Source organism: Pangasianodon hypophthalmus, chromosome 10 (assembly GCF_027358585.1).
Source record: "Pangasianodon hypophthalmus isolate fPanHyp1 chromosome 10, fPanHyp1.pri, whole genome shotgun sequence".
Lineage (NCBI taxonomy): Eukaryota > Metazoa > Chordata > Actinopteri > Siluriformes > Pangasiidae > Pangasianodon > Pangasianodon hypophthalmus.
The window spans coordinates 2,034,524-2,059,749 of NC_069719.1; the positions used below are offsets into that span (position 1 = coordinate 2,034,524).

General features: G+C 40.8%; 1 protein-coding gene across 1 annotated transcript; it reads left to right on the forward strand.

Annotated features, from left to right (window-relative positions):
* Nucleotides 1-2,308: 2,308 nt before the first annotated feature.
* LOC113547710 (serine protease HTRA1A) lies at nt 2,309-23,964 on the forward strand. Its single transcript, XM_034307792.2, has 9 exons — nt 2,309-2,860; nt 6,747-6,846; nt 10,195-10,399; nt 16,664-16,858; nt 17,181-17,213; nt 18,665-18,779; nt 18,880-18,937; nt 19,368-19,463; nt 23,377-23,964. The coding sequence occupies exons 1-9, from the start codon at nt 2,347-2,349 to the stop codon at nt 23,543-23,545; spliced, it is 1,485 nt and encodes a 494-aa protein (XP_034163683.2). The 5' UTR covers nt 2,309-2,346; the 3' UTR covers nt 23,546-23,964.
* The last annotated feature ends 1,262 nt before the right edge of the window (nt 23,965-25,226 follow it).

A 25,226-nucleotide genomic window follows, 5' to 3' on the forward strand; every position in this document is an offset into this window, starting at 1 on the left:
AAAATAGCCACACTCTGAGTGAGTGTTCTCAAGGTCTGAGAGTGTCAGAACCCTAACGATCCACCAGAGGGCAGTGGAGTTGCAGGCTGCTTTCACTGATGTGGCAAGAAGTGCAGTGCGCTAAATGTACAGTGGGGAACCACATGGGATTCAGCTTTACAGTGAACCAATATGGCAGGGGAAGGAGCTCGTAGACACCAAGATAGCAGGGGAAGGATCTTGTAGCCTTGAAGATGGCAGGAAAAGAAGCTTGGTGACCTCAGGATGGCAGGGGAAGGATCTTGCAGCCTTGAAGATGGCAGGAAAAGGAGCTTGGTGACCTCAGGATGGCAGGGGAAGGATCTTGTAGCCTTGAAGATGGCAGGAAAAGGAGCTTGGTGACCTCAGGATGGCAGGAGAAGGAGCATGTTGACCTCACGATGGCAGGAGAAGGAGCTTGTAGCCTTCAAAATGGCAGGAGAAGGACTTTGTAGACTTCAGGATGACAGGAGAAGGAGCTTGCAGACTTTTAGACTTCAGGATAGCAGAAGCTTTTAGACCTCGGAATGCCAGGCAAAGAATATTGAAAATCTCCAAATGGCAGGAGAAGCAGCTTGTGGAGTTAAGAGTTCATAGACCTTAAAATGTAGAATTCAGAGTAGAATTCAGGACAGTAGAAGTAGGAGTGTGTAGACCTCAATATGGCAGAAGAAGGAGCTTGAGGAGTTCAGGATGGCAGGAGAAGGAACTTGTAGATCTCAGAATAGCAGCAGAAAGAACTTGTAGACTTCAGGGTGGCAGGAGAAGGAACTTGTAGCCCTCAGAATAGCAGCAGAAAGAACTTGTAGAATTTACAATGGCAGGAGAAGAAGCTTGTAGACCTGAGGCTGGTAGACAGGAAGGTAAACACAAGAGCTTGTAGACATCAGTTTGGTAGAAATAGGACCTCAAGGATCATAGAAGTGGAGCTTGTAGACCTCAGGATGGCAAGTAAAGGTGCCTGTAGAGCTCAAAATGGCAGGGTCGAACCTTGCAGAACTTAGGATAGTATAAGTAGGAGCTTGTACAGAAGAAGGAGCTTGTAGACCTCAGGTTTGCAGAAGAAGGAGCTTGTAGACCTCAGGTTTGCAGATTGAGGAGCTTGTAGACCTCAGGTCTGCAGAAGAAGGAGCTTGTAGACCTAAGGTTTGCAGAAGAAGGAGCTTGTAGACCTCAGGTTTGCAGATTAAGGAGCTTGTAGACCTCAGGTCTGCAGAAGAAGGAGCTTGTAGACCTCAGGTTTGCAGATTAAGGAGCTTGTAGACCTCAGGTCTGCAGAAGAAGGAGCTTGTAGACCTCAGGTTTGCAGATTAAGGAGCTTGTAGACCTCAGGTTTGCAGAAGAAGGAGCTTGTAGACCTCAGGTTTGCAGATTAAGGAGCTTGTAGACCTCAGGTTTGCAGATTAAGGAGCTTGTAGACCTCAGGTCTGCAGAAGAAGGAGCTTGTAGACCTCAGGTTTGCAGAAGAAGGAGCTTGTAGACCTCAGGTTTGCAGATTGAGGAGCTTGTAGACCACAGGTCTGCAGAAGAAGGAGCTTGTAGACCTAAGGTTTGCAGAAGAAGGAGCTTGTAGACCTCAGGTTTGCAGATTAAGGAGCTTGTAGACCTCAGGTCTGCAGAAGAAGGAGCTTGTAGACCTCAGGTTTGCAGATTAAGGAGCTTGTAGACCTCAGGTCTGCAGAAGAAGGAGCTTGTAGACCTCAGGTTTGCAGATTAAGGAGCTTGTAGACCTCAGGTCTGCAGAAGAAGGAGCTTGTAGACCTCAGGTTTGCAGATTAAGGAGCTTGTAGACCTCAGGTTTGCAGATTAAGGAGCTTGTAGACCTAAGGTTTGCAGAAGAAGGAGCTTGTAGACCTCAGGTTTGCAGAAGAAGGAGCTTGTAGACCTCAGGTTTGCAGATTAAGGAGCTTGTAGACCTCAGGTCTGCAGAAGAAGGTGCTTGTAGACCTCAGGTTTGCAGACTAAGGAGCTTGTAGACCTCAGGTTTGCAGATTAAGGAGCTTGTAGACCTCAGGTTTGCAGAAGGAGCTTGTAGACCTCTGGTTTGCAGATGTAAGAGTGTGTAGAACTCAAAATGGGGGAATTAGGATATTGTAGACCTCGTAGACCTCGGGATGGTAGAAGAAGGAGCTTGTAGACCTCAGGTTTATTTTATTTCAGTAAAATGTGTGTGAGTTTGATTGTAAAGTCATATGGCGTGTGAGTGATTGATGCGTTCTGATTGGTCAGTAAAGTTTAAAGAGGCGGGATCATCCAGTAAAACACACTGACTAACACACTCCTCTTCTTCTGTTCACTCCACAGTGTGTGAGTGTGTAAGTGTGTGTGATGGAGTCGCTCGCGCTCAGCTCCTTGCTGCTGTGTCTTTGCTCGGTAGTTCTTGTTTCTCCGGTGAGCGCGCGGATCGGTAAGCGCGCGCTGATCGGAGCTTGTCCCGTGCGTTGTGACAAGTCTCGCTGTCCTGCGCTGCCCGCGCGCTGCGTCACGGAGCTCGCGCTCGACGCGTGCGGCTGCTGCGCGGTGTGCGCATCCGGTGAGGGCGAGGCGTGTGCGGGGGTCGGGGGCGCGAGGCGGCTAGGCGATCCGGTGTGCGCGCGCGGGCTGCGGTGCGTGGAGTCATCATCCTCATCACCACCACCATCTTCCTCATCATTATCGTCACCGGTCGTGCTCCGGCGCAGGGCGCGAACAGCAGTGTGTGTGTGCGCGAGCGAGGAGCCGGTGTGCGGCAGCGACGGAGTGTCGTACCGGAGCGCGTGCGAACTGAAACGGGCCAGCGACCGCGCGCAAGAGCTGCAACAGACGCCCGTGCTGCTCGTGCACAAAGGAGCGTGCGGACAAGGTGTGTGTGTGTGTGTGTGCGCGCGCGCGCGCAGTGCTGATGAGGCACATCTCTCTCTTTGTCTTTCTGCTGCCTGTCTGTCTTTATCATTCTTTCTTCTCTGTTCATTTCAATTCACTTTTTCTTTCTTTCTTTCTTTCTTTCTCTAACTATCTGTCTGGCTTTTTTCTGTCACCTTCTTTTTCTTTCTCTTTATTTGCACCTGTACGCAGTAAAGATGTAGTGTGCGTGTGTGTGTGTGTGAGTGTGTGTGTGTGTGAACACTCATTCTTCATAAGAAGTACAGAATTAAAATGCAGTGAATAGAAGGAAGCAGTTTACTCAGTAACCATGGTGACGGAGTGTATGAGCTAACACACTTATAAGATCATTTTTCAAGACTTTAATCCAAGGTAATATTTAACAAGCAGGAATGGGAAGGAAATTCTGCTTCTAACCAACGATGCTGTGGCTTTCCTTCACTCCACCCATCTCTCTCTGTCTGTCTGTCTGTCTCACCACCCTTCCTGTCTTTCTTTCTGTGAGCTCATGACATCCCACATTCACATCCTTTTGCTCTCTAAAGACCGCCTGAGTGTGAGATCTAATACTGATTAGCTGTGAAAACACACCCTGTGGAGCGGAAACTTCCAGTTCACTGAGTTTTTGTGTGTGTGTGTGTGTGTGAGAGAGAGAGAGAGAGAGATGGAGGGATGGAGAGATGGAGAGAGAAAGTTTGAGAGAGAGACTGAAAGACCAATGAGGAGAGATGAGGAGAGAAAGAGACAGGAAGGACGATAAGGACAGATGAGGAAAGAGAGAGAGAGACCAACAGGGAGTAAACAGACATGGTGAGAGACAGACAGAAATCTGGGTAGAGAGATAGACAGGGAGAGAGGTAGAGAAAGGGAGTGAGACAGTCAGGGAGAGAGAGACAGAAAGAGAGACAGAAATAGGGAGAGAGAAGTAGATGTGGAGAGAGACAGGCAGGTTGGTGAAAATGAAGCCATGCTGGAAGATTATTAAGCCTTGTTTATTAAACGGTGTAAAGTCAGAGCGTAAAAGTGTTTCAGGTTGATCTTTACTTCAATTTCACCTTTTTTTTTAGTGGAGAAAATCTGAAATCCTGAACTTCCTCCTCTTTAAGCTCTTTCTCATCAGCAAGGTTCCGCGTTCTGCATTTTTTCCACCACAAAAGTGCGGGTTCCAAAATGCCGCTGGTCTGAAACTGATGATGTCATGGGTTTGGGAGTTATTTTCGGAACCGCCATTAAAATAAATTTAGAACACTGCAAAATAAAAGAAAGAGAAAAATTAAATATTGCTACTGTGAATCAGCTTCCCGAAAAGGAAACAACTAAAGGGTTCTACACAGAACATTTTAAAAGTTCTTATCTTTCTGAAGTTTTCTTTGTTTTTCTTCTACTTGTACCAGTCTTTGATAGGAAAAACACTCTGTCTAGGGTTCTGTATGGAACATGAAATGTTCTTCAATTTTCTTTGCTTCCTTAGTGTTTATTTATGTAGAGCGATCTCTGATACCGTAGCACTCTGTTGTACCGTTCTACAAAGATCATTTAAAGGTTCTCCTAGCATGAGGACGATGGTTCCATACTCTACAACAGAGTCTTTCCTAATCTGATCTCGTTCCATGTAGAAGAAAAGCTAAGAAAGTTTCAGATAGGGAAACACTGTTGTAGGGTTCTACATAGCTCATTCCCCCAAAGGGACAACCATGTAGACAGTGCTTACAAATAACAGAATGTTACCTTATCAGAGACGGTTCCAAGAAGAAGAAAAGCGAAATACTTCTGAAAGTTCTGTGTAGAATCGTGTGTCTTTGATCAGCAAACACTCTGGATGTAACAACTGTCTACACGGTTGTCAAATAAAATGTATTTTTAACATTCACCAAGTGACTATAGATACACGTTATCTAGAACTTTACACACACTCTGAGAACTTGGGTTCTCTGCCCGATTGTCTCTTTCTTTCTCTCTTTGCCACATCCATCTTTCATTCCTTTGTTTATTCCCTCAGTCTAAACCAAACCAGTCACAGCTCATTTCATCTTTCACTGCACACTTTCCCCTGGCTGGTGCTCACTTTTTCCCCCGTGATCTTCTGTAATTAGGCAACATCACCGGGATGAACTGCAGATCAGCACACACTCACCACTACAGACACACAAACACACACACACACTACAATACAAACACACACACACCACAGAACAACAGTGTAAACACGGTGACACTCAGGCTGATTTTCAGGAATGTTTATGAGCAGCGATAATAAACGGTTAGTGTGGTTTGTTTTAGACAAAATGACACACACACACACTTCACTTTCTGAAAATTAGCATAAATTACAGAGGAGGAGAAAGAGAACGTTTCCAGACATGTCTGAGTGAGGAGATGTCAGCAATGAGTGTGTGTGTGTATGACAGAGAGAGAGAGAGAGAGAGAGAGAAACAGGTAGACAGATAGACTGAGAGTAAGAAAGACATAGAGAGAGACAGATAGAGATAGACAGGGAGGGAGAGAGAGACAGGGAAACAGAAAGAAAGAAGGGACATATAGATGGATATAGAGAGAGACAGATAGTGAGACATGGTGGCAGGAAGAAAGAAAGGGACTGCTAAGGGGAAGTGTGTTCCAGCAGAAACACTCCATTACACACTCCTACACTCCCTTACTCACCCCATACTCCCTTACACACTCCCTTACACACTCCATTACACACTCCTACACTCCCTTACTCACCCCATACTCCATTACACACTCCTACACTCCCTTACACACTCCATTACACACTCCTACACTCCCTTACTCACCCCATACTCCATTACACACTCCTACACTCCCTTACACACTCCATTACACACTCCTACACTCCCTTACTCACCCCATACTCCATTACACACTCCTACACTCCCTTACACACTCCATTACACACTCCATTACACACTCCTACACTCCCTTACTCACCCCATACTCCATTACACACTCCTACACTCCCTTACACACTCCATTACACACTCCTACACTCCCTTACTCACCCCATACTCCATTACACACTCCTACACTCCCTTACACACTCCATTACACACTCCTACACTCCCTTACTCACCCCATACTCCATTACACACTCCTACACTCCCTTACACACTCCATTACACACTCCTACACTCCCTTACTCACCCCATACTCCATTACACACTCCTACACTCCCTTACACACTCCATTACACACTCCTACACTCCCTTACTCACCCCATACTCCATTACACACTCCTACACTTCCTTATTCACCCCATACTCCATTACACACTCCTACATGACATGAAAACTCCTACACTGCCTTACACACTCTTACACTCACATACACATTCTTACTTTCTTTTACACACTCTTACACTGCCTTACACACTCCTACACTTCCTTAGACACTCCATTACACTCTCCTACACTCCTTTACTCACCCCATACTCCATTACACACTACTACGTACTTCTGCACCTCATTACACACTTGTGATATGCGCTCTTAGTAGGTAGGGGAAGTGGACAAGGGTGCAGTGCAAGCAGTATTGTAACACAGTAGTGACCTGTACAAGTCCACTATCATCATCACCCACACTGTCCTCTTTTTGCCAAAACACTAACTTGAACATTTAATTATAAATGTTTTGATTTCCTTTTTGTTTGTTTTATTTCTTGGGTTCTGTTTTCATATCTTTTTTTTTTTAAAAACAAAACCGTAAATGAAGCCTTTCTGAGCTGGGCATAAATAAAGAGAAATGAAATGACCAGTCTGATGTTTTGCACTTTTTTCCTCTTCAGATGATGTCAGTGTAATTTTCAGCCAGTTGAATTCTGTGTGTGTGTTTCTTTTTCTCTCCTGCAGTTCAGGAGAAGCCAACCAGTCTGAGATATAAATACAATTTCATCGCTGACGTGGTGGAGAAAATCGCACCTGCTGTCGTTCATATTGAACTCTACCGCAAGTAAGTGTGTGTGTGTGTGTGTGTTGGGGGTGTAACACCTGGGAACACTAGGCATTGTTGTAATCCAACCAAACCATTTGGAGTTGTTATTTAACCACTTAATAACTGATTGAATAGAAGGCAGAAAATCTCACTTAGAATGTCAGTGTCACCAGAATCACAGGTCAGCACCATAAACTTATGCAGGGAATGTTCCTCATATTCAGATTCAGGTTACGCAGACAGGGTTTTTCAGTAGCGTCTACACCACCACTTTTAAACCCAAATGCTTGCCTTTAAACCTGGAAAATCAGGGATGGAATATACGGACCTCCTATATCTGAAGATCGTGAGTATGAATCCAGCTGATGCCACAGCCATCCGTGTCTGGGTGCCAAGAGAGCAATATTGGCCATGCTTTCTGGGTAGGAAGGATGGCATACTCTCTCCCCTGTCAATCACAGGGACAATAGTCAATCTATTCAACTCACAGGTCTGGAAAATTGTAAGTCAAATCTGAGCAACAATACAAACAACAATCACCTGTCACTTAGTCAAGTGCTTGTGCAAATGCAGTGGTAATGATAGATCTTCCCTGTATGGAGCTTGAAGAAGTTCAATATTATCAATATTATTACTGTATCTGTATATTACTGTATATGCCCAGTGCTGGAACAAACACAGACCAAAGGTCCAAATGAGTTCACTACCAAGTGGGATTCAAAATGCAAAAAAAAAAAAAAAAAAAAAAAACACTATCAAGTGAAAAATACTAAATTACCTACCCAATAGTCCAAAGTGTAAAAATGTTCACTACAACGTTACACTAGGGATCATCTGGCTCCCCTAAAATTAGCAGCTGCAAATCCGTATTACTTCACCCCTTCGTTTCCAAAATACTTGAAAATATTGTTTACAATCTGTTGTCTCTCTTTCTTCCCTAGAATGACCTCCTGGTTTCAACCAATCTGTCCGCTCTTCACTCAAAATGGCCTTGTGGCTACGTATTATTGAGAGGCTTCATGCTGCTAGATCAATTAAACTATTAGCAGTCCTGATTCTTCTTGACTTCCCAGCATTCTTTCATCACAGTCAGTCATAAGATTCTCCTGTCCATTCTCATTAGCCTTGGAATTACTGACACAGCATAGTGGTGGTTTGCTTCTTACCTGGAGGGATCAAACTATCAGCTGACTTGGAGAGGCTCCACATTGGCTCCATGCAGATTCTCATTGGTGTCCCACAATCCTCAGTGTACAGTCTTCTTCCATTTTCCATCTGACCTACTGTCTCAGTGAAGTCATACATGTACCTGGCTTTTCATACCACTGTTATGCTAATGACTCATGTTCTTCTTTCTGTTTACATTTCAGCTCATATCAGCGCATGTTTGGTAGACATCTTGTCATAGATGGCAGCTTAAACTAGCTTTAACCTTAATCTATATCCCAGCAAGACTGAGCTGCTGTATATCCCCAGGGATGCAGCCCCACATCAAGATCTTGTGACCTCCCTGGAGAACTCTTGGATCACACCAAGTGACCTCTCATTCAATCTTGGTATAGGCATATTGCTAACCTGACTCAGCCCTGCAGATTTCTCCTTTACAACATCAGGAGGAGCTGGCAATTTCATCTTGTCACCAGGAGATTGGACTACTTCAGCTCACTCCTGGCAGGTCTTCCCTGAGCCATAAGTTTCCTGAAGCTGATCCAGAATTCAGTTTCATGACTTTTTTCACCCTCCCCAAGTTCTCCCACATAACAAAATTCTTGCATTCCCTCCACTGGCTTCCTGTTGCAACACTGATGCTCATTTACAAAGCCAAAAAAATGGACCCCCACCTTCCTGAAGGCTCTTATCAAACCCTGTTCTGCACCTTTTTCCCTTCAAGCCACAAATACAACTTGACTGACCAGAGTCCCGAAGTCTCACACTAACTTCTCTCTGAAAGGATTTTAGCTTGATGGTATTCTTAGACCTTGACTCACTTATACAAGGATGCTTTTTGATAGAGACTACAAAGCACTTCTGTAAGTACCTCTGAAAAAAGGTAATGCCAGAGGAGTTACAATTACAGTTGAAAATCCAAAACATGTGTACTGCGTAGTATGTCCAAATGTCTCAGTAGAGTTCACTATCAAGTAGTGTCCAAAGGTCTAGAATATTTCCATACCAAGTAGGATTCAAACAGCTCTGAAGCATTTGCTATCAGGTAGGGTCCAGGGGTTCAGAAGGGTTTCAGAAGGGTTCAGAAGGTCCAGAAGAGACTAACAAAAAAGAGTCTAAAGCTATAAGGGGCGTTTGCTACCAAGTAAGGTCCAAAGAGCCAGAAGAGCTCCAAAGTATGTACAGTATATATGACCTGAAGAGTTCATTATCAAGTAAGGGCAAAAGATCCAAAAGTGTGTGCTACCATTTACATTTACAGCATTTAACAGACGCCCATATCCAGAGCGACTTACAGAATTGCTCTGTAAGTCTATATCATTGCGCTAGTCTATACCATACGCACATCCTCATGCTAGTTCACTAAGTAAGGGGCTAAAATGCCATCAGTCAAAAAACCCTGTTGGGAGGATAGTACACTATGAAAAGAAAACACAAGACATCAATCTTAAATAATAGACAAACAAAGTGCTAATTCAAGTGCTTGGTACAGAGGTAAGTCTTTCATCTTCATTTGAAGAAAGCTCTAAGTCCTCTATAGATCATTCAGAAAGTGGCTGCTAACCTGGTTCATGACCCTCCTGAAGTTCTTTCATGTGACTCCCCTTGGTCAGGCACTGAGGTCACTCCACTGGCTTCCTATTGCAGCAAGAATCAAATTCAAAACTCTTGTTCCCATATTCCAGACCTCAAATTGATGTACCACATTAATTATTTACCCTGGTCCAGAGACACACCATCACACTGACTTAGGTCTTCAATCTCATGGTTCCAAGTGTATCTTTCTCTCAGGTCTAAACATGATCCTAGTGCAAGATGTTGCTGATTCTGGTTCCTGGTTCCTAAGCGGTGGAATGAGCTTCCACCACACCAAACAGCCTTGTATCTTTATTTCTTCCAGAAAGGATTAAAGATCCTTCTTCCTCAGATGATGTTTAATTTAAGACTTCTCTGTTATTAACATAGAAATGAAAACATAAGTGATATTCCTCATGCCCATATTTAGGTTCTCACTAAGGGTTTGAATTTAGTTTTTTCATTTGTTTGTTTGCTTGTTTCTTTTTTGATGTTATGAATCCTTACAGATTTTTTCTGGCAGTACTTTGTAGAGTCAATGCTCTGAAGGTTTAATTTAACGGTCAGAATGGTCAAAACGTGTAATTCTGCTCATAAAGCTGTGACATCTTTTCTTTCTCTCAGGATGGTGTACAGTTTGCGTGAGAGGGCTGTGGCAACTGGTTCGGGATTTATCGTGTCTGATGATGGACTCATTGTCACTAACGCCCATGTTGTCGCTGATAAAAACCGAGTGAAGGTTGAACTGAAAAATGGACAGTCATATGACGCTAAAATCACAGACATCGACGAAAGATCAGACATCGCTCTCCTCAAGATCAACTCTCCGGTAAGAGTTTGTTTTCTTCTATCCGTTCCTAATTCTCTGGGGGACGATGATGACTGAATGAGTAAGTTGAGGAGGAAATAAAGAGTGAAGTTTAAATAAATTGCCTTGTGGAGAGAGAATCAGACAGATGAACAGAGTGAGAAAGTTTTATAGCCTCGTTCATGCAGAAAACTGATTTATAAAACAGGACACTGAGAGAGATGGAGAGAATAAAAGTGAGTACTGAGGTTATGGGAAAGAAACAGTCACTACATAAATATCTGTTGTGTGTGTGTGTGTGTGTGTGTGTGTGTCACCACAGAATGGATAGCACATGCTCAGAAGGGAAAGTTCTCTCTCTATTCCTTTCAGTGTCTCACTTTTGCTCCCTCTGTCTTTGTCAATTTCTGTCTCTCTCTTTATCTCTTCATATGATTTTCTTTCTATGTTTCTATTTATCTTTTTTCTTTTTTCCCTCTGTTGTTTTTTTCCATTTAATCCTCTCTCTCTCTCTCTCTCTCTGTCTGCCTGTCTCTCTTTTCTTCTGTCTCTTTCTAGCTGTCACTTTCTCTCTATATCTCTCTCTTTTTCTGCCTCTCTATCTCTGTGTCTGGGTGTCTTTCTTTTTTAATCCCTCTGTTAGTTTTTCTCTTTCAGTCTCCCCTCCATCTCTGTCTGTCTGTCTCTCTCTCTCACCCTGTCTCTCTGTCTGCTTTTTTCTCTGTCTCTCTTTGTCTATCTCGCTCCCATTCTCTCTCTTTCCCCCCTCTCTCTGTCTTTCTTTTTTATCCCTCCACTGATCTTTCTCTCATTTAGTCTCTGTCTCTCTCCCTCTGGAGAAGACATTACTGTCATTTCAGACGGGAAAGAGGGAAAGTGCCCTTCCTACCTCAGAGACCAAAGAGAGAGAGACAGGTGGAACGAGAGACAGTAGTGGAGACCGATGGAAAGTGACATAGTGCAGAAGGAAAAGAGCAACTTATAATGTGAAAGAAAAAGAACACAGAAAGCAGAGAGTGAGACAGGTGGAGAATGAGACAAAAAAAGGAAAAACAAATCCATATGTGTGTGAATAAATAAGGTCACTGGTTCGATTGCTGGTGTAGGGATGGAAACACACACACACACACACACACACACACATACACACACACAATACAAAAGCCAGAACCTCAAACCAGACTCGTCATTGTGCCTGTTTTTTCCCATCATTGCTTCTCAGGGCTGGGAATGCTGTTGCGTCCAAAATCAGCGGGAGTGCACTTTCCCTAGTGAAGTCTCTTGTGTCCATTTACACGTGCACACACACACACACAGCAGTTACAGCAGTTGGGTTAATTGGGCTAAAGGTCTTTAATGTGGTGATTGTGGGTCATGTGGTCAGAGGAAAGCATGGACAAACACACAGAGACAGTGTATATATAAACACACACATAGACACACACACATATATGTATATACATATATATACAGTCAGGTCCGGAAATATTTGGACAATGACAGAGTTTTTGTGATTTTGCCTTTATACACCACCACAATGGATTTGAAATAAAACAATCAACATGTGATTGATGTGTAGACTTTCAGATTTATTTTAAGAGCTTCCACAAAAATATGGCATTTACCATTTAGGAATTACAGCCATTTTAAGCAAAATACTTCCATTTTCAGGGGCTCAAAGGTATTTGGACAAATGACTGACAAGAAGTTAATTGACCAGGTGCGGTCCATTCCCTCAATACTTCAAGACAAATGAAGCAGATAAAAGGTCTGGAGTTGATATCAGGTATTGAGTTGGCATTTGACAGCTGTTCGACTGGAGATACCAATACGAAGTACAAGGAGATCTCAATGCAAGTCAAGGAGGCCATCATTAGGCTGAAAAAACAACAGAAATCTATAAGAGAGATGGCAAAAACCTTAGGTGTGGCCAAATCAGTTGGGTACATTCTTAAAAAGAAAGAAAGCACTGGTGAGCTCAACAACATCGAAAGGCCTGGAAGACCACGGAAGACAACTAAAGTGGATGATCGCAGAATCCTTTCCTTGGTGAAGAAAAACCCCTTCACATCATCAACAGAAGTCAAGAATACTCTGGAGAACATAGACGTATCATTGTCAAAATCTACAATCAAGAGACGCCTTCATGAATGTAAATACAGAGGGTTTACAACAAGGTGCAAACCACTGGTAACATTCAAGAACAAGAAAGCCGGATTAGACTTTACCAGAAAACATCTAAAAAAGCCTCCCATGTTCTGTAATAAGATTCTCTGGACTGATGAAACCAAGATTAACTTGTACCAGAATGATGGGAAGAGAAAAGTATGGCGAAAGAAAGGAACAGCTCATGATCCAAAGTATACCATATCATGTGTCAAACATGGTGGAGGCAGTGTTATGGCATGGGCATGTATGGCTGCCAATGGAATGGGCTCACTGGTGATTATTGATTATGTGACTGCTGACAGAAGTAGCAAGATGAATTCTGAGGTGTATAGGGCTATACTCTCTGCTCACATTCAGCCAAATGCTACAAAACTGATAGGACGCCGCTTCACAGTGCAGGTGGATAATGACCCTAAACATACTGCGAGAGCAACTCAAGACTTTTTGAAGGCAAAGAAATGGAATATTCTTCAATGGCCAAGTCAGTCGCCTGATCTCAACCCAATAGAACTGCTATTCACTTACTGAAGACAAAACTGAAGGCAGAAAGACCACAAACAAGCAGCAACAGAAGGTGGCTGCAGTGAAGGACTGGCAAAGCATCTCCAGGGAGGAAACTCAGAATTTGAGTTTTGAGAACATGGGCTCCAGACTTCAGCCAGTCATTGACTGCAAAGGATTTTCATCCAAGCATTAAAATTATGGTTATATTTACAATTATGTCGCTTTGTCCAAATACCTTTGAGCCCCTGAAAATGGAGGTACTTTGTTGAAAATGGCCGTAATTCGTAAAGGGTAAATGCCATATTTTTGTGGAAGCTCTAAAGCTGAAAGTCTACACTTCAATCACATCTTGATTGTTTTATTTCAAATCCACTGTGGTGGAGTATAAAGGCAAAACCACAAAAACTCTGTCATTGTCCAAATACTTCCGGACCTGACTATATATACAGACACATTGATCAGCCATAACATTAAAACCACTAACAGATGATGTGAATACCATTTATTATCTCGTTACAATGGCATCTGTCCAGGGGTAGGATACATTAGGCAGCAAGTGAACAGTCAGTTGATGTGTTGGAAGTAAGAAAAATGGGTAAGCGTGAGGATCTGACTGACTCTGACACAGGCCAAATTGTGATGGTTAGACAACTGGATCAGCAGGGCTTGTGAGGTGTTCCCGGTATGCAGTGGTTATTACCTACCAAAAGTGGTCCAAAGAAGGTCTGGTGAACCGGTGACAGGGTCATGGTCACCCAAGGCTTATTGATGCGCGTGGGGAGTGAAGGCTAGTCCGTCTGGTCTGATCCCACAGAAGAGCTACTGTAGCACAAATTGCTGATAAATTTAATGCTGGCTATGATAGAATGGTGTCAGAACACACAGTGCATCGCAGCTTGCTGTGTATGGGGCTGCTTAGCTGCAGACCAGTCAGAGAGCCCATGCTGACCTCTGTCCACTGCCGAAAGCTCCTACAATGGGCACGAGAGCATCAGAACTGGACCATGGAGCAATAGAAGAAGGTGACCTGGTCTGACGAATCATGTTTTCTTTTACATCATGTGGACGGCCAGGTGCATGTGTGTCGCTTACCTGGGGAAGAGATGGCAGCAGGATGCACTATGGGAAGAAGGCAAGCCGGCGGAGACAGTGTGATGCTCTGGGCAATGTTCTGCTGGGAAACCTTGGGTTCAGGCATTCATGTAGATGTTACTTTGAGACATAGCACTGACCTAAACATTGTTGCAGACCAAGTACACCCCTTCATGGCAACGGTATTCCTTAATGGAAGTGGCCTCTTTCAGCAGGATAATGCTCCCTGCCACACTGCAAAAATTGTTCAGGAATGGTTTGAGGAACATGACAGAGTTCAAGGTGTTGGCTTGGCCTCCAAATTCCCCAGATCTCAATCCAATCCAGCATCTGTGGGATGTGCTGGACAAACAAGTCGAGGCCACATCTTGGAACTTACAGGACTTAAAGGATCTGCTGCTAATGTTTTGGTGCCAGATACCACAGCACACCTTCAGAGGTCAGTGGAGTCCATGCCTCGATGGGTCAGAGCTGTTTTGGTGGCAAAAGGGGAACCTACACAATATTAGGTAGGTGGTTTTAATGTTATGGCTGACTGGTGTGTGTGTGTGTGTGTGTGTATATATATATATATATATATATATATATATATATATATATATATATATATATATATATATATGGATGGAGAGCAAAGTTGTGGTTGTGTGTGTGTGTGTGTGTGTGTTGATTTTGGTGATCATTGACATGGTTTGGTTGTTTCACCTCAGTGCTGATGAGGTATTCACAGAATTCACAACAACATAAACACACACACACACCTGGGTATTGCATATATTTATAGGAAGGTTCAGGAAAACAACATAATAAAAAACATCTCCACTTTGTTTCTCTCATTTCAGCTTTGAAAGTCTGATTCTCAAATCATGCACTTTTCTCTTTCATGGTGCACTATGCAGGTGACTATCGAGCACCTATACCACATTGCTGTTTTATGGATTCTGATTGGTCAGAAGGTGTTGATTACTTTTCTACACCAGCAGCTCTAAAATAGTGCTGGCTGTAATTCAAATCACAGGTTTATATTAACGCACAGGTTATAATATGTTATCGTTTCTATAGTAACAGCTCATTCACAGGGCAGACGCGCCACATAAACAAATTTAAAAATGTGTTGATACAGTGATATTTTCTCCAGGGGAAGGAGATGTTTAATGAACATTTATGGAGAGAGTCAGCACTTTGCAACAACAGAGGTAAAGCTGCAACTTTAAGTTTTCTGACATCTTCAGGACAGAGGAGTTTACACTTCTTTGCAGTTTCTTGGTAATATGACAAGTAGCATTTTTTGTCTTATTAACTTCAAGAGAGAGAAAAAGAGAGACTGGTGAGGGAACGACTGTTTATAGCTGCTATAACGTAAGTGAGAAAAGGAACTAGCTTGTCTCATCGATGTTCCACCACATTAAGTGTAACAATAAACAGTTAAAAAGTGTGAAGTATAATTCATTAATAAACTAAACATTGCAATGGTTGGCAAACTGCTGTGCTATAAGAGGAATAAATCACTTCAGGATGTGCATTATCAGGAAAATAATCAACTTTGTGTCAAGCCATGGATTATTTTCCTATAACAGCACTCCCTGTTGTGGTTTATTCCTTACGTCAGCCAGTTTGCACCTTCATGTGGAAAAATCATCCAGAACATCAGTGAGGGGCAAGTCACTACAGAGTAACTGCTGTAATGTCAGTGCCGTGCCAGAGACAGTAAATTAGAGGAATAATGAATAATTCACACATCATAAAGCTGCTGTCAGACAAACTCTCTGTCTCTCTCCCATACACACACACACACACACACACACACACACACACACACACACACACTGGAAATTATCAAAACGTTTCATGCCCTCCCATTACTCTCACATTTTCTTTCTGATCTAACATCATAGGAATTTTATTATAAAACACTTTATAGAGAAAATTCCTCCATCGTTCTCATGCTTCAAGGCAAATTAGGCCTTAAAAATGTCTTACTTACTAACGGGAATGTGCTGTGTGTGACAGAATTAGCAATCAGACTTTGTCACTAAAAGCACTAAAGTCTAATATCTAGCATTTAAAAACTTTCTAAGAGTTTGAATATGTGGACTTTTACCATGTTGCACACACACACTCACACACACACACACACACACACACACACACACACACAGATAGGGCTGTATATTGAGAATTAATTGTGTGGTGAAGAGTTAATACAGAAATCATATCTGTCATCGGTACTTAGACCTCTGATTATTAAGGAATAAAACACTGCGTGTCATGCTGTTATAGGAAAGTAATCAGTGATGGGTTGTTGTGATGAAGTGAAGTTACTGTTACAACCCAAAAGTTGATTATTTTCCTATAAAACACATCCCAACCCTGGTGGTTACACAGAGTTCAAAGAACCCCAGTTAAATTTCTGCACTTTCGGTGTGTTAGAAAACCTGAAGGAACACAAAAGCAGTTAATGGAATGAAATCAATCATTCCTCACTAAGATGAATTCCTCATGTCACTTCCTGTCCCGCAGAATAAACTTCCTGTGTTGAGTCTGGGCCGGTCAGCTGATCTGAGACCAGGTGAGTTTGTGGTGGCTATCGGGAGTCCGTTTTCACTCCAGCACACGGTGACGACGGGGATCGTCAGCACCACGCAGCGGGGAGGGAAAGAGCTCGGTCTACGCAACTCCGACATGGACTACATCCAGACTGACGCCATCATCAATGTAAACACACACACGAATATTTTTACCTGCCTCAACACACATCACTCATTAATTCAGACATTTCATAAATATATAGTGAAATTCTAAAGCGCGAGCTAGCAAAGCTTTAGTAGCTACAGTGAAGTTTTCCTAGGAACCATGGTAACTCATAACCATGGTAACTGGACACTTACTGCAGCCTAAATTTCTTTACAACTGAACTAAATAGCACAGTGACATATTGGCATATTAGGCATATTAGATGTTCAGTGTGCCATTCTTAGTGCATGGTTTTCACACATTCACACCTCAGACAGGAGCTAAATGTTTGTCTTTTCCACAGTACGGAAACTCAGGAGGACCACTGGTTAATCTGGTAAGGATTTCTCTGAGTTCATTTCTTTTATTGCAAATAATTCAATTTATATACATGATTGGTTGGCTCTCACTCTTACAAACAGACTTACAGTTTTCACAGACAGACAGTTATCACATAGAAACAGATGGACAGACAATTATCATAGACAGACGAGCAGACAAGTAACAGACAGCCAGTTATCGCAGAAAGACTGCTGTCATACAAACCGACAGACAAACAATAATAACGGACAGAAAGACAGTTATAAAAGGCAGACAGACAGACAAAAATATTACAGACAGATGGACAGACAGAGAATTAACATAGACAAAGAGACAGACATAAAGTTAGCGTAGCCAGACAGACAGTTATTCCAGACAAACAAGTAACAGAGAGACAGGTATCACAGAAAGACCGCTATCACATACAAACAGACTGACAAACACTTACAGACAGGAAGACAGTTATTATAGGTAGACAGTTATAAACTGATGCACAGGCAGGCAGACAGTTATCACAGACAGAAAGATATCACAGAAAGACAGTTATCACAGACAGACAGAAAGTTATCACACATAGACAGACAGACAGTTATCTCAGATACCTTAGAAATGCAGTAAGAAACACACATGACATTACAGATTGAGAATTATCACAGACATAAAGATATCACAGACTGAAAGACAAGTATCAATAACAGTTACCACAGACAGATGGACAGACAGAGAGCACAGAGAGCACAGAAAGCCAGACAGTTCGTAGGCAGACAGAAAAGCGTCACACGATGACAGTTATCAGAGACAGACAGACAGTTATCACAGACGGACTGACAAGTATCACACATAGACAGACTGACAGACAGCTATCTCAGAAAAACAGACAACTTAGAAATGCAGTAAGAAACACACGTGACATTACAGATTGAGAATTATCACAGGCAGACATGTATGACAACCAGGCAGATAATTATCACAGGATGACTGACGGTATCAATAACTGTTATCACAGACAGATGGATAGACAGATATCACAGAGAGCACAGAAAGCCAGATGGTTCGTAAACAGACAGTTATCTCACCCAAAGACGTATCACTGTCAGATAGACACAGCTATTACAGCCAGACAGCCAGCCAGACAGACAAGTGTCACAGACAGACAAGTATCACAGACAGATGGATAGACAGATATCACAGAGAGCACAGAAAGCCAGATGGTTCGTAAACAGACAGTTATCACACACAAAGAAGTATCACAGTCAGACAGACACCGCTATTACAGACAGACAGACAGACAGACAAGTGTCACAGACAGACAGAAGAAACAAGAAACAAGAACAACCAGGTAAGGAAACTTAAAAAGCCTGGAAGATGAAACCAGGTGTGCAGCATGCAGAAGGCCAAAAGGATCAGAACACCAGGGTGTGTATAAATATGTAATTACAGGGTGTATAAGTGTATCATGATCTACAGGACGGTGAAGTGATTGGAATAAACACTCTGAAGGTGACAGCGGGAATCTCCTTCGCAATTCCATCAGACAAGATCAAAGAATTTCTCACCGAGTCCTACGACAGACAGGCCAGAGGTCACAAAGACATAAACACACGCTAAATACGATCAGAAAAACAACATGTTTTAGCAGTGGTTTGGTTTATCACTAAATTGGGCGGTTCGGTATTTTACAGGTCGAGTAGCAGCTAAGAAGAAATACATCGGTATTCGGATGATGACGCTGACACCTGAGTGAGTGGATTAGTGGCGTTATTTTTTTTAAATGAATATCCCATCTACATATTCACACCCTAACACACGTGCTGTAGGCAGTATTTTAAAATAATATCCGTAATATTACAATGATATGATTACAGCAAAAACTTTCTGTCATTTTGGGAATTCCATAATTCCAGTTTTATGGGGTTTTGTTGTTGTTTTTTTTTTTTTTTTTTACTTAAACAGCATGCTACATTCACCGTACGGTATTTCACAGTTAGCAAGCAATATTAGCTACCCAGCAAGTATTAGAGAGGCTACATCCCAAATCACACACTGCTGTACTGAACTGCATTTCATATTCTATATTACTTTGTGGTACTTTAGCGGTGTGTGATTTGGGACACAGCCTGTAGGAAACCTGGGATCTTGTTAGCATAATGTGATGCTAATCTCTCCTCAGGCTGGTGAAGGAGCTGAAAGAGAAGCTGGGTGATTTTCCAGACGTCACATCCGGTGCTTATGTGGTCGAGGTCATCTCCAAAACTCCAGCAGCAGTGTGAGTGATGAAAATACTCCAACTCCCATAATGCCGAGCTGCTTCACAGGGTTAATGAATTTTAACACATTGAAATATAAAATATTGAGCTACCATTCAGAGTGTGGAAAATGTGCAGACAACAGCAAGCATTTAGTGTTAAGCTAATGTACAGAGTTTAATTAGCATTCAGAGTTTCGCTAATATTGACCATTTTTGCTAATATTCAGAGTTTTCCTTATATTTAGGGTATAGCTAATATTTAAATTTTGCCGATCTACAGAATTAAGTTTTTGCTAATCTTTAAGTTTAAGTTTTCCTTTTTTTGGCTAATGTTTCATAGTTTTTTTCCTTATGTTCAGTTTTGCTAATATGTAGAGCCTTGCAAATATACAGGGTATTGCTAATATTTAAGTTTTTGCTAATATAGAAAGTTTTGCTAATGTTTAGGTTTGCTAATGTATAATTTATTTTTTTTGCTATGATTTTCACAGAATTTTGTTAATATTCAAAATTCTTTATATATTATACTTAGGTTTTTGCTAATTTTCAATTTTGCTAACATATATGTATAGCTTTGCATATTGAATATTTAGGTTTTTCCTAATTTTCAGTTTTGCTAATATGTAGAGTTATGTTCATAGTTTAGCTAATATTTATATTTTTGCTAATTTTCAGATGGCTAATATGTAGTGTTACATACTTAGAGTTTTGCTAATATCTATGCTTTTCCTAATTTTCAGTTTTGCCAATATGTAGAGTTTTTGCTAATGTTCAGAGCTTAGCTAATATTTAAGTCTTTGCTCATTTTGAGTTTTGCTAATATTCAGTTTTGCTAATATGTAGAGTTTTGCTAACCTTGAGAATTTTTCTAATAATTATGTTTTTGATCATTTACTGTTTTACTTTTCATTGTTGTGCTAATATTTAAAGTTCTTAATTTCTAAAGTTCTAAGTTTGCTAATATTTAAAGTTCTCAGAATTTTTCCACAAAAACACACTGAACCTCTCCACAGAGAGAACAGTAATCCCTGGGCACCTTCACGCTAGAAGGTACGGCGTCACAGGCTAACTGAGAAGCATTTTAATTAGCTAGCTTGCTAACCAGCTGTTAAAATCGCCCTCAGTATAAAGAAGAGATTGCAGAGAAATAAAATCTAACATGAATAAATGTTAGTGTTTTAGATGATGAGATATTTCATTGTTCCTGTTTACATTAATCTGCCATTTTGAAAAAGGAAACTGGATCAGATTAGCCCAGTTCTGAAGTAACAGAAGTGCCCTTAAACTGAGGGTTAGTGGATAAGGGTGGGTTAAATGCAGGATTGGAACACAGCCAGTGTGGTTTTTATTGGCTTCAGACTGCATGAGAGATGTTATCTTTGGCTCCGCCGCCGCACAGCACATGTTTCACATTTTTATTACACCCCTTCCTCAGTAGCACACACACACACACACACACACACACACACCACCTCTTTATCCCACATTTATTCATGCTTAAAAAATCCTCCAGCTCAGTATTTTGTGACCACAATTTACAACGTGTGTGTGTGTGTGTGTGTGTGTGCGTGTGTGTGTTTGTACAGCATTTTACTATTTAGCATTTATTATCCTTAATCCCTTTTCACTTAAGTTATACAACCTCAGACCACAGGATCGTATTGAACTCCAGTGTACACCGTAAGCATGATATAGAATGACACGAAGGCCTGCGTGTGTACGTATGTGTGTGTGTGTACGTGTGTATGTATGTACGCACTCCGAGGCCATCAACAACGTCGGCAAGTCAAGTCAAGACAAGTCAAGTGGGTTTTATTGTCATTCCTCTATATATCTCATATACACAGGAATGAAATTATACAAATTTCTTCAGAATTCACAGTGCAATACGTGACACGGCAACAACACAATAACATGGCCGCTCGCAGCGTCAGCAGTAAAACCACCAGCAGCACTTCTTACCTTTAAAAGAGTTATACTGTATATACACACGGCAACAACACAATAACATGGCCGCTCGCAGCGTCAGCAGTAAAAACACCAGCAGCACTTCTTACCTTTAAAAGAGTTACACTGTATATACACACGGCAACAACACATCAACATGGCCGCTCACAGCATCAGCAACAACACTTCTTACCTTTAACAGAGTTACACTGTGTGTACACACGGCAACAACACAATAAAATGGCCACTCTCAGCTTTGGCAGTAAACACAGCAGCACGTCTTACCTTTAGCAGAGTTACACTGTGTGTACACACGGCAACAACACATCATCATGGCCGCTCACAGCGTCTGCAGTAAACACAGCAGCACGTCTTACCTTTAACAGAGTTACCCTGTATATATACACACAGCAACAACACACCAACATGGCCGCTCACAGCATCAGCAACAATACTTCTTACCTTTAACAGAGTTACACTGTATATACACACTGCAACAACACATCAACATGGCCGCTCGCAACATCTGCAGTAAACACAGCAGCACGTCTTACTTTTAACAGAGTTACCCTGTATATATACACGGCAACAACACAATAACATGGCCGCTCACAGCATCAGCAACAATACTTCTTAACCTTTAACAGAGTTTCTACTCCGCTCGCAGCGTCTGCACTTTTTACCTTTAACAGATTTACACTGTATATACACACGTATTAGCTTTAGATTAATCAGCACACAGACACATTCATCTGTTAAATCTTTAAGACTGTGTAATGAGGAGCAGGAGGCAGGCTTGGGACAACTCAAACAGCTTTTTTATTAATTTAGTACTTTCACTTTTCAGCGCTGATCTCACTCTTTACACACACACACACACACACACACACAGCTCTCTCTCTCTGGCTTGTTATGGGCTCCTGAAGGCAGAAAAGACGCACATTAGTAAGCTTGAACTGATAACACAGGTGAGAATCATCATGTGTCACCTGCCGGTTCGACTCGCCTCTTCTCCGACCACGTGCTCGACCACGCCCCCCCGCCACACACTGCCTCTATAGTTCACTGCTCTGAGGAAAATATACATCAGTTAGCTGGCTAGCATGTTGCTAACTAAAGATAAACATGGAGGCGGCCATGTTTTTTCCTCGCTTTGTAGCTCGAAATCACGGAGATCGAACATGACGGAATGGGTCATACTGCTTCAGGAGATCAGTGACATACAGCCGAGCTTTAAACATCTCTCTCTCTCTCTCTCTCTCACTCACTCTCCTTGTCTTTCTCATTTTATTTCTCCTTTCTTATTATTTGTCTCTGTCTATTTTTCTTTCTCTTTTTATTTCTGTTTCTCTCTCTTTATTTCTCTTTTTATTTGTGTCTCTTTTTCTTATTCTTTGTCTCTCTTCATTTCTCTTTTATCTCTGTCTGTATCTCTCCCTGTGTCTGTCTTCCTCACTCTTTATATTGCTAATTTTATTTCTCTTTTCTTTTATTTCTCTCTGTTTTTCTGTCTGTTTCTCACTTTATCTCTTTCCTTTTACTTTTCTCCCTCTGTCTCTCATTGTACTTCTCTCTCTCTCTCTCCTTGTCTTTATTCCTCCCTGTCTCTCTCCTTTTATTTCTCTTGTCTTTTTATTTCTGTCTCTCTCTGTCTTTCTTTCTTCTTTTATTTGTGTCTTTTTCTTATTCTCTGTCTCTCTTAATTTCTCTTTTATTTCTCTGTCTGTATCTCTCACTGTGTCTGTTTTTCTCCCTCTTTTTATTTCTCTTTTCTTTCATTTTTCTCTCACTCTGTCTTACCCTTCTTCTCTCCTTTTATTTTTCTCTCTGTTTCTCTCTCCCTCTCTCTCTTTCTGTCTCTCTCTGTTTTATTTCTCTCTGTCAATATTTCTCTGTCTGTTTCTTACTTTATCTCTATCCTTTTACTTTTCTCCATCTGTCTCTGTCTCTCATTTTACTTCTCTCTCTCTCTCTCTCTCTGTAGAGGTGGAGTGAAGGAAAATGACATCATCATTTCGGTTAATGGGGTGCGGATTTCCTCAGCTGCTGATGTCAGTGCTGTAATTAACAAACATGGCGTGTTACGCATCATCGTTCGCCGTGGCAACGAGGACGTCCCTCTCACTGTTGTTCCCGTGGAGATCGACCCTTGACCTTGACTCTCCACCTATCTGTGGTTTGACAGGGTGAAGCTCTGCCTTAAAATGCATGTTGATGGAGATTTAAATGTATTTTTTATTTTATTTTATAGTTTTGTTAAATTTTGAATTGAAATATTATTATTGTTTACAGTTTACAGAATAAGGCTTTGGTTACTTTAGTTACTGTTGTGTTTTGTAATGTTTTTTATTTTAAAAAAGTTAAATGGTATTTTAATTAAATAATTAAAAGTTCAACCTGAGCACATGGAGAAAATTAGGAACATTTGAAGAACTTTTGCTGGATTTTACACCATTTTTGTAAAAGAAGCAGAATTTTTACTGAATAAGATTTGAGGTTTTTAAATCTTTTTTAAAGATGTATTTAAATATTTTGCTTATTATTCTGCTTATTAAAAATTAAAATACTGTAATGTATTGTGGCTTCTTTTATTCTTTTATTACAGAATTTCTACTCTGTTTAGACAACAATAATAATAATAATAATAACAACAACAACAACTTCAACTTAAACTTGTGTACTGCACCTGCTTTTCCAGGTAAGATCAGACACCCAGAAAGCAGCATTTGTTTGTTTGTTTGTTTGTTTGTTTGTTTGTTTAACTGAATTTATTAATTTATATATTGTTTATTTATTTAGGTGCTTGTTTACTTTATTTATTTATTTATTTATTTATTTATAATACAGCACTCTGCTTATTTTTTATTATATTTCTTTAAGCTATAGGTGAAATCTATAGTGTAATATACAGATGGTTAAATATAATTAATAAAATAGAAAAAATGCTTGTCTTAGCATACAAATAAGATATGGATTTTAGTTAATAAATATATTTTATATATTTATTTGTTTTCCAATGGCAACTCTCCTGCTTTCTGCTGTATTTCTACAGGATTTTATGCAGATTATATATGAGATATAGAGCATATACTGTGTGTCGGCCAAAAAAATGACACTATTATTATTATTATTATTATCATTATTATTTATAGTTATTACTCAGTCATAAATAGCAACAGTGAGGTTTCTAGTTCTGTTAATAAATCACAAAACCTCTTGTTCTGATGCTGAGCCAAGTAAGACCAGGGTTTTGTTTTCTGACCCGACAGTGGTGTTTTTTTAGGCAGCAGTGACACCTAGCGGTCACACACAGAACTGCAACATCACACTGGAGCTGCTCGTTAGACTCCTTTTTGTTGCTTCTTTAATCCATTTAAAAGCAGCTCGAAGTGCTTTAAAGTAATTATAACAAAAAATGAAAGCGTAATTAATTAAATGATAGAATATTACCTGAAATTCTTAAACAGTAAAGTTACAGTTACAATGAAATAACATTAGGACGACTAATAAAAATAACAAAATTTATGATAGAAGCTGTGTTTGGGGGATTTTTAGTCCAAAGCAGTGCTAAATCTGTGTGTGAGATTTTTAAAAATATTATCATTATTAATATTTAGAATAAGAAATGATTGAATTATTCCACCAAGTGTTTTGAGAGCTTCTAAAACTCTTAATAAATTATACTTCATGCAGTTTCCTTTTTCTTCTTCTGTTTTTCTTTTTTATTTTTCTTTAGTTTCTAAAAATAAACTAATGTACAATCATTAAAGTGTGTTTAAAAATTAAAATTTGGTGTAAATTTTGACAAATTTAACCAAATGTAGTGATTTACCG

Excerpts from the sequence above, each read along its gene's own strand:
- LOC113547710 (XM_034307792.2), top strand. The coding sequence starts at position 2,347 with ATGGAGTCGCTCGCGCTCAGCTCCTTGCTGCTGTGTCTTTGCTCGGTA. Across the intron at positions 2,861-6,746 it reads CAAAGGAGCGTGCGGACAAG|TTCAGGAGAAGCCAACCAGT; the intron begins GTGTGTGTGTGT and ends TCTCTCCTGCAG. Across the intron at positions 18,938-19,367 it reads ATGATGACGCTGACACCTGA|GCTGGTGAAGGAGCTGAAAG; the intron begins GTGAGTGGATTA and ends ATCTCTCCTCAG.